The sequence below is a fragment of the Panthera leo genome, chromosome B1, assembly GCF_018350215.1.
Source record: "Panthera leo isolate Ple1 chromosome B1, P.leo_Ple1_pat1.1, whole genome shotgun sequence".
In the NCBI taxonomy this organism is placed as follows: Eukaryota; Metazoa; Chordata; class Mammalia; order Carnivora; family Felidae; genus Panthera; species Panthera leo.
In genome coordinates, this window is record NC_056682.1 from 3,124,046 (window position 1) to 3,137,015 (window position 12,970).

The 12,970-nt window shown below is 43.6% G+C and overlaps 1 protein-coding gene across 1 annotated transcript in view; it reads right to left on the reverse strand.

Moving 5' to 3' along the window:
• Nucleotides 1-12,970, reverse strand: part of CSMD1 (CUB and Sushi multiple domains 1) — a 681,511-nt gene that overhangs the window by 358,822 nt on the left and 309,719 nt on the right. The window contains 2 exon segments of the mRNA XM_042934172.1: nt 1,913-2,128; nt 3,581-3,697. Of these exon segments, the coding sequence (XP_042790106.1) occupies nt 1,913-2,128; nt 3,581-3,697 (333 nt within the window).

Below are 12,970 nucleotides of genomic sequence, written 5' to 3' on the forward strand. Positions count from 1 at the left end.
TTTTTCAAATCTGTCTGAGCCTGTGTGTGACACAGTCTAGGTTAGGTGACTCCTTCTGTGTTCAAAAACCGCGACCACCTTAATTTTTAACATTTTAAAATATTTTAAAACTGTTGCAAAGCGCTGCCAAGGTCCAGAAAGTGTGTCTTGTTTCTCGCCTGCTTGTCTGTTTAGGGAGGTTGCGGAAGAAGACAATTAGCCCTAGAGCTGGCTTCTGACCTTTGCTAACCAAAAGGCTTATTGTCAGCTCTGCGCTGGGAGTGACAGAATTAAGAAACAGATGCCATGGAAAGGGTGGGAACGACAGACTTCTGAGACATATCTAGGGGGGAGCCCCACAGAGGTGGGCGCTGCCAGATTCTTCCTGTGGAATGTTCTAGTTGATTCCATGTTGGATCTCGATGGAAGTTGAGAACAAAGACAGTGACATTCTCATGGTGCCCGAACTGAGACCCAGCAGGAAAGAAGGTACAGAGGAATTAGGCATTAGTGTTAGGAAAATTTAAGTCTTTGTTCCACAGAGCGGCCAATCTCATGATTAACCCGATTATGGGCAAATTTCCAAGAAATCAAGTTGTCTGAGCTCATCCCAAGAGCTCCACTAATGCAGTGAAATGCCAAGAAAAATCAACAAAGTCAGGTAAAGATAAATGGCACTGGTTATAATTATGGGGCGTATAAAATAGTTCAGAGCATCTTAAAATCCCTAAGAAATCTTTTTCTTTAAGACAGTTATTTCAACGCATATATCGCTAAGGACCATGTGATATTGAGTGATTATTAACTTCCTACTGCGTAGAAGACATAGGAATACACCTGCTGCTGATGGAAAGGCGGAAGGTACAGAAACCCCTTTCCTAAGAGTTTTAGCCTTAGAACAGGAGATGAGATAAATACCCAAATATTGTGACGGTGAATCTCGTACGAGGCATCAGAAGTTGCTAAGGAACTTATGGGAGGTCCAAGGGGAAGAAATCACTCCTGATTACGGGACTCAGGAACTACCTAATGAAAACTGCATTAGCTCTGGGCTGGGCGGAGCGGAGTGGAGGAGCACTGTCCTTTCCAAAGTATCACACACAGAAGTGCAAAAACACCCTTGTGTCCACCCATCAGGATCTTAGAGCAGGAGCGCCCTTCTGTGGGCTGAGGCTGCATCTGTGTTAGTGCAGGGCCCCGACCATGGTCACTGAGCATCGCTTATGTGATTAAATGCATCTCATAAACGCTCGGCTAATTTTTAAGTGTGGGTACTTTTTCCGCGTCCACAAAAACACAGTAATACTATTCACAGCACCATTCATAGTAACAGTGTAACCCGGGCAAACAGCAGAAAGCCTTCACATATCATGTAGGTGCCATCACTGAAAGTAAAAATGTCACATGATTTTGGAGCCTGGTTTTGTCTGTGGTCATAACTGCATCAAAGTAAATGAAAACTCATCCTCAGTTGTGTGTGTGTGTGTGTGTGTGTGTGTGTGTGTATTCACGCTTCTTCTTTTTTATTGATTTCACTCTAGAGGAGGTTTTTGAGCCAAGTATTGGCATCCGCTGGAAGGCAGGCACCAAAATAATCAGATGATGGCTTCTCCTGAGAATGTCTCCCAATGGGGACACTTTCCTTGAGATTTTGATAGAACTGATGAGAAGTGAGTGAGAAGGGCTTTCAGGAGAACTTAGTGATATTAGCAATTTCTCAGGGATGAGAATTTGCAAAGTGCCATTTCGAGGATGCCGGGCAGAGGTCCTAGCGTCTTTCTTCAAGGAGGCTCGGCCCCCTTGGCTCACCAGCTAATGCTCACGACTGCTGGGACATTAACCTGTAATCACACACGCACAGGCACACGCATACGCTCACACACACACTGCTATTATTGCCAGAGAAGAGACACGTTAGAGGAGAACAACGTACCTGAGAACGTGATGTTGAAGCCCTCGTAGGAAATGGAAAAGTCTGAGATGAACCGAAGCTGGGCGGTGAAGTTTCCAAACAAACCCGCCTTAATAGTGTGAGGCAGTACAGAGCCAGTGAGTCTGGCCACGGGCTCGGTGAAACTCCCGTCCTCTGTGATCAGTAAATAGTCGTGGGAGCTTTCTAGGTGGAAGGTATGGAAGATCATCTGAACTCCTGAGAAGCAGAAAAAGGGGGGGGGGGGGGGAGGGGCCGGGGGTGGGCGGGGGAGGGAGAGATATCAGAATTAACAGCTAAAGAAAAATCATTTCTTCTGGGCTTAGAGACATCAAACTCTTGAATCAAAAAAAAATCTTAATAAGCAAACTTTTAAGTTTCAAAGGAAAATACAGAGAATGTATAGAAAGAGTGGACTAAGAAATGAAGAGGGGATAAACGGTAGAAATAAATGCTTAAGGATATGGAAGTATAGGCACAGGCGTCGATTAGACATGGGCTTATGGGTGTAGGCACAGACACAGGTGCAGACACAGACGCAAACACAGACATAAACACACAGACAGACACAGATATACAAGTACAACATGGCGGGCATTTACAGTAAACGCATGTAGGAATGGTGACTAGCATTTATCCCAGAGGAGAGAAGGACCAGATAACTTTTTCATTTACGTTTAACAAATATCTTCTAGGAAACCTCAGGTTGGAGGTCTAGCCATATAAACGTAGGGCTGAAGGGAGAATTCATTGAAATTATAGATTTATGTGCCTTTTAGGCATCTGTTCTCACGTTAACCATACCGACAAAGGATCAGTGGATTCCTATAGGAAAACGAATAACATTAACTACAAACAGCTCCTTTTAAATAAAAATACTCATCTTTATAGTGACAAACTCAGTCACTCACAATTTGTTTCTGCTTTATTCTTGATTTCCTTCAAGCAAATTCTGAACATGCATTCATGATACCTATGAGCATAGCGTAATATAGGGCACATAATCAAAAATGTCAATTTAGCAGCAGAGTCCAAATTAAGTGTAAGACAGTTTGTCTCCATGAGATTGATGTGATCAAAATTTCATATTATCTCCTTAAAAATGACAAGTGTTGTCATACAGAAAACACCCAGGTACAGTCCTAAATCCAGTGTTTATGAACTACATTTCTCACACAAATTACGAATCTTCCTGGCTTTTAGTATGCTTATCTATAAAATGAGGATAATTAAATCTGCTCCAGAAATCATCACTGGATTGTGTGAAGATAAATGACTTACGTATAATAATACTGAGTAAACTTAGAAAATAAGGCAAGTACAAAATTTATGCTAGATGTATCATGGAAATGAAGTTTGGATACTTTACTTCCTTTGACTTCATCAATATTTGTGTTTTCTCCGATGCATGCCTCTTTTCCTTGCCAGCACACCTACTTTCCAAGCACACGTTGACCTGTATAAATCTAAGTTACCCGATAGAAAGCAGTACAGGGAATCTACTCCTACTGTAGCATCAATGATTCCAGACCACTCTTCTTCTAAAATCGTACATAACATCAAAATTTACGGTTAAAATAATATGTGAAGAAATCACGTAGCTTACTTGCTCACGCATGCATACCTTCTTCTAACCACTCTGTACATATAAAATCCATGTAATATTCTTACCCTTCCCGTGAGACACTTCAATGGTCCATGTACAGTTCAGGGAGTTTGGGTAAAAATCCGGAAACCCTGGGGAAAGGACGGTTCCACTCTTCCCATGGATGTAGCCTCCACAGAGGGCTTTAAATAATAAGGAATATTTATCGCTGTAGTAAATTTTTGCGATGATTGCTAGAATAAAATACTTTTAAAGTGATATTTACTTTGCACAAGGACTAAAAGTGTGTCAAATAACACCTCTATGAAAAATAAAACAAAACTGCAACTTTACCTGCAATTAGCTATGTCATAGAAAGGCGTCCTAAACAATACAAAACCCAAAAAATAACAGAGTCAGGTATGGCCATGAGACTGGGATTCTGTGGGTGACTTACCTGGCCAGGGGATCCCCAGATTTGTGGTCAAAGGTTGTTCTGGGTGTATCTGGCAGGACGCAGGATGAGATTAACATTTCAATAGGTGGCCTGAGCAAAGCCCACTGCCCTCCCTAATGTGGGTGGGCCTTAGCCAATCAGTGGAAGGCTCCAACAGAACAAAAGGGTGATTCTTCCACAAATAAGGTGAAACTCCCTTTGTCTGACTGCCTTTGAACAGATAATCTCATCAGTTTATTTATTTATTTTTTTCCTACCTTTGGACTCTTTCTGAGTCTCAAGCCTGATAGCCTCCAGCCTAGAATTCACACCATCCGCTCTCCTGTGTTTCCAGCTGTCCACTGCAAGTCTTAGGACTGGACGGCCTCCACAACATGTAAACCAATTCCTTATAATAAATCCCTCTCCTCCCTCTCTCTCCCTTTCTCTCTCCCTCTCCCTCCCTTTCTCTCTCCTTCTCTTTCTCTCTCTCTCTGCACACACACACACACACACACACACACACACACCCACCCTACTGGTTCTTTTTCTCTAGACAACCCTGACTTGCACAATTACAGCTTCAGAAATGGTGCAGATTGCATTTTTTTAGAGTTGACGGTCTTAGTGTTTCTTCAGTGGATTTAAATCCTCAACAAGATGACCTGTTCAACGTGTCTTAGAGACTAATTTCTTTAATCTTTTTTTTGATTATTATTTTCGAAAGAGAGATTGAGAGAGAGAGAGCAAGTGCACATGAGCTTGTGGGAGGGGCAGAGAGAAGGAGAAAGAGATTCTTAAGCAGGCTCCATACCCGATGCAGGGCTTGATCCCAGGACCCTGGAATCACAACCTGAGCTGAAATCAAGAGACGTTTGCTCAACCGACTGAGCCAATCAGGCACCCTGAGACTCACTTCTGAATAAAGAAAAAGGTTATATGCAATCATGTGAATGAGAAAGTAGAGACATTGAGGGAATCGACAGAGTAGGGAAGTTTCAGTTCTCAATCTGTTACCATGTGCTCTCCACGCACACGTGTAACCAAGCTTCCTTTTTGGAACTCGGTAAGATTATCATTAAATGACTGATACCTGAAGTAATGTTCTCCTATTAGAATGAACATCCTGAACTGTGTCTCATAAAGCTAGTTCCATAAAGTAACAGCTGCGGAAGAATTAGCGAGTTTGTGAAGGATGCGATCTTCGTATCGTGCTCATGCATCATGTGTTTTAAGGGAACAGATAATCTCTTTGAAAATGTAAACCACATGGGAAGAGTTACATAAAAATCAGCAAAACAGAAACTTCTTGAGTGAGTTCTAGCCAATTTTAACGGTGGAGGATTGTCATGTCTTAAAATTAGGTTGACTCCATCTCATTACGAAACAGGTAGTGTTAATATAACAATTGGTATTAATTTGTTCCACAAAAGGCCAGACACTGCCCTCAGCCCTGGAAATGGTGAACAAAATAGACAAAAGTCCTTGCGCTCAGAGAGTCAACACTGCGGTTGAAGGAGAGAGACTATTTCCGCAATAATGTAAAGAGCAGATTATACATGATGTTGGGAGATGGTAAGCACCAGGGGAGAAAATGAAGAGGGAGAGAAGAAGGCCAGGGAATTCTCCGCACTGTGTGGGGTTGGGGGCCACCTGTGCAGGTGGGCAGGGAAGCGTACTTGGGAGGTGGCCCATGAAGAGACCTTGGAGACCAAGGAGGGAGCGGCTGGAGACCTGGGAAGAACTTGTGTGCAGAGACAAGCACTGGGACCAGGCCTGAGTCGGGCTGTGGGCGGGACGTGCCCCAGGGCAGCTGAGAGGGAGAGGGTGGGAGAAGCCAGGATGAACAGTATCAGAGGGTGGGGGCCTTGCCACTTGTCTGAGTGAGGTGTAGGGCCCTGGAGGCTCCGGTGGGGCAGGACAGGCGCTAACTGGGCCTTTTTCCCTGGCGCTGGGCGAGAATGGCATGAGGCTGGCAGAGGGTCCGGTGGGTAGGACACGACGGCAGACGTCGAAGAAAGTGGGGAGGACCTCGCCATGGTTTCAAGGCAGAGCCACCGGGCTTTTTTCATGAATGGGATGTGGATGCCATGACAAAAAAAAACCAAAAAATTAAAAATTAAAAGAGCGTGAAGGAACTGAAGGTGAGGTAGACTCTGGGGTGTAGACCAGCTCAGTCTCAGGTCCCCGAAGCTGGATGCCTACTGCACATCCACGCAGAACTTCTGTCATGGCAGCTGGACTCACAAGTCCCCCCAGGGGATGGGAGCAAGAATAGGAGCCGTGGAGACCACGCGCCCAATGGATGTGGATGAAGAAGCCCAACCCACTCTCTCCAGGGCTAACCAGCCGAGGGAGGTGAGAAGCTTCAACAAAGGACATGAGAAAGGTGGCCGTGGCCTGGGACAAGACCTGGGACAGAATGCAGCCTCGAGCATAGCAGCTACCTATTAGCAACTTTCTATGTGTCTGTGATTGGATCAGGGTAGATCGGGACGTTAGCTTCTCAAATATTTACCAAGGATGGAAGCATAACGAGTGGAAACCATGTGATGTCAAGTTGAGGTATCACATATGCAGTTATTTGCAGTAATCTTTACCTTAAAACCTGCACACGCTGGAGAAAACGGATAAAAATAATCTATATCCAGCTACACTTAAGACACTATAAAATTCATCAATCTCTGTTTCACCCTCTGTCTTCATGCCATCAGGATAAAAGGGTGGATCGTATACTGGGAGGAGAGACATCTGACCACTGATGTTTCCATCAGTTCAACACCGAACTCAGAAAGCACGAACCCACGCCATCGAGGCGCCGTTTAGAAGCAAGGTAACAAAGAAAGACACCGATGAAGTAAATCAGTAAATCTGCGGCTCGTTTTGATTCATGTATGTGCAAATGCAACACAGTCTTCAAGCATTATGAAGAGTTTTGAATAGAAATAATTTCATCCACAAAGCATCCTTTTTTGTTTTTTTTTTCCTTCCTTTTTTAGGGAAAGGAGATTTGAGGTACACAATTGTACTGGTATTCCCGCCTGACATCGAAGAGGGAAGAGAGTGAAATAAGGGAACTGCTTTCGTTTTTACTGTCCACATGGGCCTCTGGCCACATCCTCACAGACAAGTCTCCATTCCCTTAGAAGCGCCACAGGGAGCGGGGCATGTGGTCTGAATGACAATAATCTGTTTCTTCCTGCAGTGCACAGTCTTTTCCGGTAGTTGTAAAAAGCACAGTAAACCTTTACTTTTGCTATCCTTAGGGCTATAATTCCTTGAATTTCACTTTGCTATTTACGTTACCTACCCACTGTCAGAGACCCAGAGACATTACACCGGCAACCTCTCGGGAAAACGGAGACGTACAGAAAGGAGGAAAGACAGGAGAGATGAATGTATAGGCAGTCTTTCCCAAACATGTCTCGAGTTCTGCCTCTGGCTCTACTTTAATCCTTTCATCCACCCACACCTCCATCCAAAATGACTTACTGAGGAATTTACTGGTATTTTCCAGGCCCACGCAAGCTCTTGGGCGCACAGCAAGGAGTAACACAGACAAAACACTCTTCTTCCAAAGTTGGCACTCCAGTGGGCCAGCAAAATAACTTGTGGAGGTGACTAATCAGGACTAAGAATAAGGGTCTGAACACGTTCTCGGAACTCACAGGCGGTCTAGGGAATTAGAGCACGGTGGGGTGGGCCGGGGGGCTGCCGAGTCCACCCGCACAGGTGTCCGGGCCAACGGGATGTGGACCGTTGAGTGGGTGATACAGGATGGAGGGGGCACGGGCGGTCTGAGTGGACCCCGTGTTCACAGACTGCCCTGTGACAGACAGGCTGCCAGCTGCCAGTGTCCTGGAGAGTCTTGGGGGTCTAGGGGTGTCCTTGGCAAAGCCCCGAGACCACCCGCGGACCCTGCGGGTGTCCGCTTCCTGTCGCCAGACCCTGCCCAGAGGCCTGTGATGTGTCCCAGTGTGCGGACACGAGCTCGTAGAGCCCAAACCCCGGCTTCAGTGTTCACTTCTCCGTGTCTCCTCTGCCTGGACCAGAGGCAGGCCAGAGGAATCGGAGCGGACGGCCTCTCCTTGCTCCCTGAAAATACCCTTTGTTTCCACAGCACCGACTCTGAGGACCAACCTGCTGGCTCCCAAAATCGTGTCTGAAACACTGGCTTCCTTCTCAGGCCACGGCTGAGTTTCCCACTGCCGGCAAAGGCCCTTGGAATGTAACCTCCGGGGCCCTGTCTTCACAGCCACTTTCTGTTTTTCACCTCTCACACTTGGTGAAACTGGCGTGTTTCAGGCCTTCTTTGTGTGATTTATGTCCCAGCTCCTGCCTTCCTGTCTCTTCCTCAGAGAGATTAACATGTGAAAGCACACAGTATTCCGTCTGCTTTGTCCCTCTTTTCTTATTTTCCGTTTTCCTTGTTCGCTTTAAACTACTAATAAAGTTCTATCTGAAGCAAAAACTTAATGGGGTGACATTCTATTTCCAATTATCCGTGGCCTCTCCATGTCCTACAGAGTTATTAAGTTTACTCATTCGTTCACTCATTTGTTCCACCATTCATTCACGTATTTATACTGAATCTTTTATCTAAAATAAATAAATCTTATGTGGAAACCCTACCAATAAAAGGGGGAATAATTTAGAGCTGTTCAGTTAAAGCAGGGGATGTTATTTCAAGCCCTGCCATCATCCTCAGTTTTTTCTCAAAGAAAGCTGGAGTCCCACTCGGGGACCATGGCGCCCTGTGGTTTCAAGTCTTGCCAAGGAAACAGGGTTTGTCCCTTAGGACTAGTGTGAAAGGGCTCTGAATGACCTTCAGTCTCCCATCCATCCAGAGCAAAGGACTCCCTATCCCCCAAATCCCTTAGCCCGCTGACACTTTCATGCCTGGATTCCTAGCATTCCTTCACTTCTAATTCTTCCTCTCAACAGTATCTTGAAAGATGCATCTCGAATCCTGCCTCCCAAGACTTCCAAGATTCCAAATTGTAACTTATCTTTTTCATCTCTGTATTCTCATAACACTTTTCCTGTGCCTCATAAAGCACTTCTTTCACTGGGTGATTTAAAAAATAAGTCTTTCCCTTCTCGAAGCTACAAGTTCATGAACTTACAGCTGTGTACCTACAAATACAGTAGTTTTCTAATAGATGCTTGTGGAAAGAGTCCAGAGTGTACACAAATATTTATTCAGTGAAGAAAGTTTTCCAAAATTTTTCTAGCACTTGTTTTTCAACAAATAAGAAGGCACTTTATTTGAATGTTCACGATATCTCTTTAAAATGTGAGTATGCTAACGCATAAACGGTAAAACTGAAATGAAGCAAGATGCTATGCAGATGAAAGATACTGATAGAGTGTATCTTCTTTTCATGGGGATATAAAATATTGTAATTAATTCTGATTTCTTCTTCCATTCTCAGAGCTATGAATCTTTAAAGGTTTAAATATCCTATTGATGTATCATTTGTCACAATAAAAACCCAGGGGGGTTAAAAGATTGCTTAAGATTTGAAAATGCAACAAGAGCGGTTCTTACAGTTAAATGAAAACAATCAACCATGACTGACTAAAACTCTTATATCAAACTCTACAATCTCCCCAGGTTTTCAGATTTATTAATAGCCATTTATCATAAATTTATTATTATCTGAAAGAGTTTTCAATGAAACCAAAGCAAAGCAAACAGTTTATGTTACAAATTCCTTTTAGAAGGGTTAAATTTCAAATGTACACGGATTTCAGTGGGGAGAAAGGAAAAGAGACACAACACATAAATCGAATGTACTTTCTTTTCTATGGAAAAGGCCAAATGCATGCTGTCATTTCTAAAGCATGTCAGCTACCTTTAAGGCCTCGAGACCCTGCTCTGCCCATCCTCCCTTCGTTTCTCTGAGAGAATTTCCCACTGACCATTTTGTTCATGTTCCATTCACTCTACGTCCCCAAACCTCCAGGAATCTGCAGAATGTGCCAGGTCAGCCCCAGTGTGTTCGTTTTCTCTGCCTCAGTGCCTCTGCACGGGCTGGCCACTTTGGGAAATTCGACTCATCACTGAAATCCAGGCTCAAGTGCTGTATTTTAGGTGAGACCCTCAATGCCTATCACTACGACCTTAAAAGAAAACTAAGGAGCGGCACCTGGGTGGCTCAGTCAGTTCAGTTCCCGACTCTTGAGTTCGGCTCAGGTCATGAGCTCATGGTTCGTGAGTATGAGCCCCACATCAGGCTATGTGTTTTCAGGGCAGGGCCTGCTTGGGAATCTCTCTCTCTCTCCCTCTCTCTCTGCCTCTCCCCTGCTCATGCATGCTTTCTCTTTGTCTTTCAAACTAAATAAACTTAAAAAAAAATACAACTGAGAAAACTATTAAATAATTAAGTGTATGTATGATATATGCACATGCTATGGTCTGGATGTTTGTGTATCGCCGTAACTCATGTTGACTCCCTAATGGGCAACGTGATGGCGTTAAGGAGGCAGGGCCTTGAGGTGTGGGTATGTCACAAGGGCTGATTATGGCCGTTATAGAAGGGGCCCCACAGAGCTCCCTTGCCCCTCCTCCCTGAGACAACACGGGGAGAACACAGCCATGTGCAGCCTAGAACGGGGGCCTCACAAGAACTGGATCGTGTTGTCCCTCGAACTTGGACCCCATCCTCCGGAACAGTGAGAAACACATGCCTGCTGTAGAGAAGCCACCGTGTCTGGTTTTATTTTGTTATAGCAGGCTGCGTGGGTTACCACAGAGTGTATCCGGCTACCTGAAATTATACGTTTTAAAGTTAAAGTCTATGGCACTGCACACAAGGAGAAACGGATGTTAGAAAAGTTAATAATGCTGGTGACCTGGTGTGATTCGGTTGAGTGCATCCTGGTCTTGGAGGAGGGGTGGATTCGGGGAACGCAACACGAAAGGACGTGGGAGTGGGGGGCGGGTGACTACTGCATGGGCTTGGTTGAGGGGACGAGGGCAGTCGTGCCTGGGTCGTCTGCTGGGCAGAGGAGAAAGTCATCTTGGTCAGATACTAAAATATTTAAACGAACTAAGTTACCACCACTGTTCAATCAAGAATACATGGAGAGTGTCGTTGTCCTCTCTTGAGAAGAATCCAATTTAAAATCAAAATTACCCATCTCAGGTGGGTCTGGATAAGTGTCTACTCTCACTAGTACCTTACGGCGGCCTTTTCTACCAGATCCAGAGTCTAGTTAGCTAGACGACTGTTGTGTATCTTCCTGTGAAGAGCTGGGCACTTTCATCAACACAACTGATTGTGTATTTTTTTTAAATTTTTTTTTTAACGTTTATTTATTTTTGAGACAGGGAGAGACAGAGCATGAATGGGGGAGGGTCAGAGAGAGGGAGACACAGAATCTGAAACAGGCTCCAGGCTCTGATGTGTCAGCACAGAGCCCAACGCGGGGCTAGAACTCACAGACCGCGAGATCATGACCTGAGCCGAAGTCCGCCGCTCAACCGACTGAGCCACCCAGGCGCCCCAACTGATTGTGTGTTTAAAGCACAATCAGCGACCTCAACTTTTCCATCTTCCCCGCGCTGCCTGAAAAGTCTGCAGTTACAACTTGAGGCCGCGCGTTGGCAGTTGCTCAACTCATTCATCCCGAAGGAAAATGGAAAAAAGAGAGCAACTTCTATGTGCTCCCTTCCTAAGTCCCATTCAGCTCTGGTCAAAAAAATAAAAAGAAATAACAGCTATTATTAAATTTGCACAGTGGCTCCCAATAAAGCCAGCCACGTGTTTGCATATCAGGTAAATAACTCTTCCAATAAAATTACTTCTATGATTTGCTTACTGCAGATTTTGGATTAAATGGTTTAATAAATATTTTGATTGATGCTTAGTTATGCATGAGTAACAACTAAGTATTTTAGGTGTGAGACCTTTATCATACTTTGTGCCCTGGTTATAATTCTTGCCAATACAAAATCCTACTATAAATATAGTAAATATTTTTGCATACTATTTATGATACCTCAGATTAAAAAAAATTATTAGTCCAGTAGCTAGCATCCTCTGACACTGTTCAGTAATTACATGGGTAAATTTTATTTATTTTCTTCATCACTAGGGTTCCAATTACAAAAATAAGACCTAATACAAATTCATATAACACCAAAAAAATGTGGAGATAAAAACTGAAAGACTCTCCCTCTCCCTACAGCTTGCCAACCTCCCAAAATGAGAGCATTAGGGTTACCGTTTTAGAATGTCTATTTTCAGCCAGTTTCTATGTATATACCGTAAATGTGTCTGTAAGTACATGCATGGATATGTTCACGTACACAATGTGCATTGTCCTGAGACTTGCTCTTTTCTCCAGAAAGGGGGTATCATTTCAGTTTCCTAGCAACAGGACAGAATGAATGCGCATCTCCCTAATCCCATGATGATGGAGAGTAATTTGACCTTTCTACTTTTTTGCAAATCAACAGGGTAGAAAAAAAAAATTTTTTTTTTGCATTTTCCTGAGTCCGTGTCAGAGTGGACATATTTTGAAGTGTTCTGTCTCCTTCTCTGAAAAGCCTATGTATGTGTTTTCCTCGTGGACCTGTTGTTTTGTGTATGTCACTGTTTTTCTTCCATCCGTTTGGGTGATAAAAGTATCTCGAATCACATTACATGGACAGACCAATTATTTTCTGTAGTCTGACCTTTTCCTTTAACTTTTTTTTCAGTAGAAATTTTAATTTGTATGTAGTGAAATCTATCAATGTTTTCCATTTATTGTGTCTGGATTTACAATTTGAACAACATCATTTATGAAATGTCATCCCTCCTCATGGATTTGGAATAATTTTAGCAAATTAAGTTCTTATACAGGCATATAAACTATTTGTGTATTTCTGTACTGGTTTCATATTTTCATTTTCATCTATTTTTGGTATACTTCGATACCAGATAGAGTCCTTCTTTATCATTTTTAAAAAAATATATGCCTATTTAGAGGCTTTACTCTTCCAGATTCATTTATAACATACTTATACATTTCTATTAAAAATCCAAAT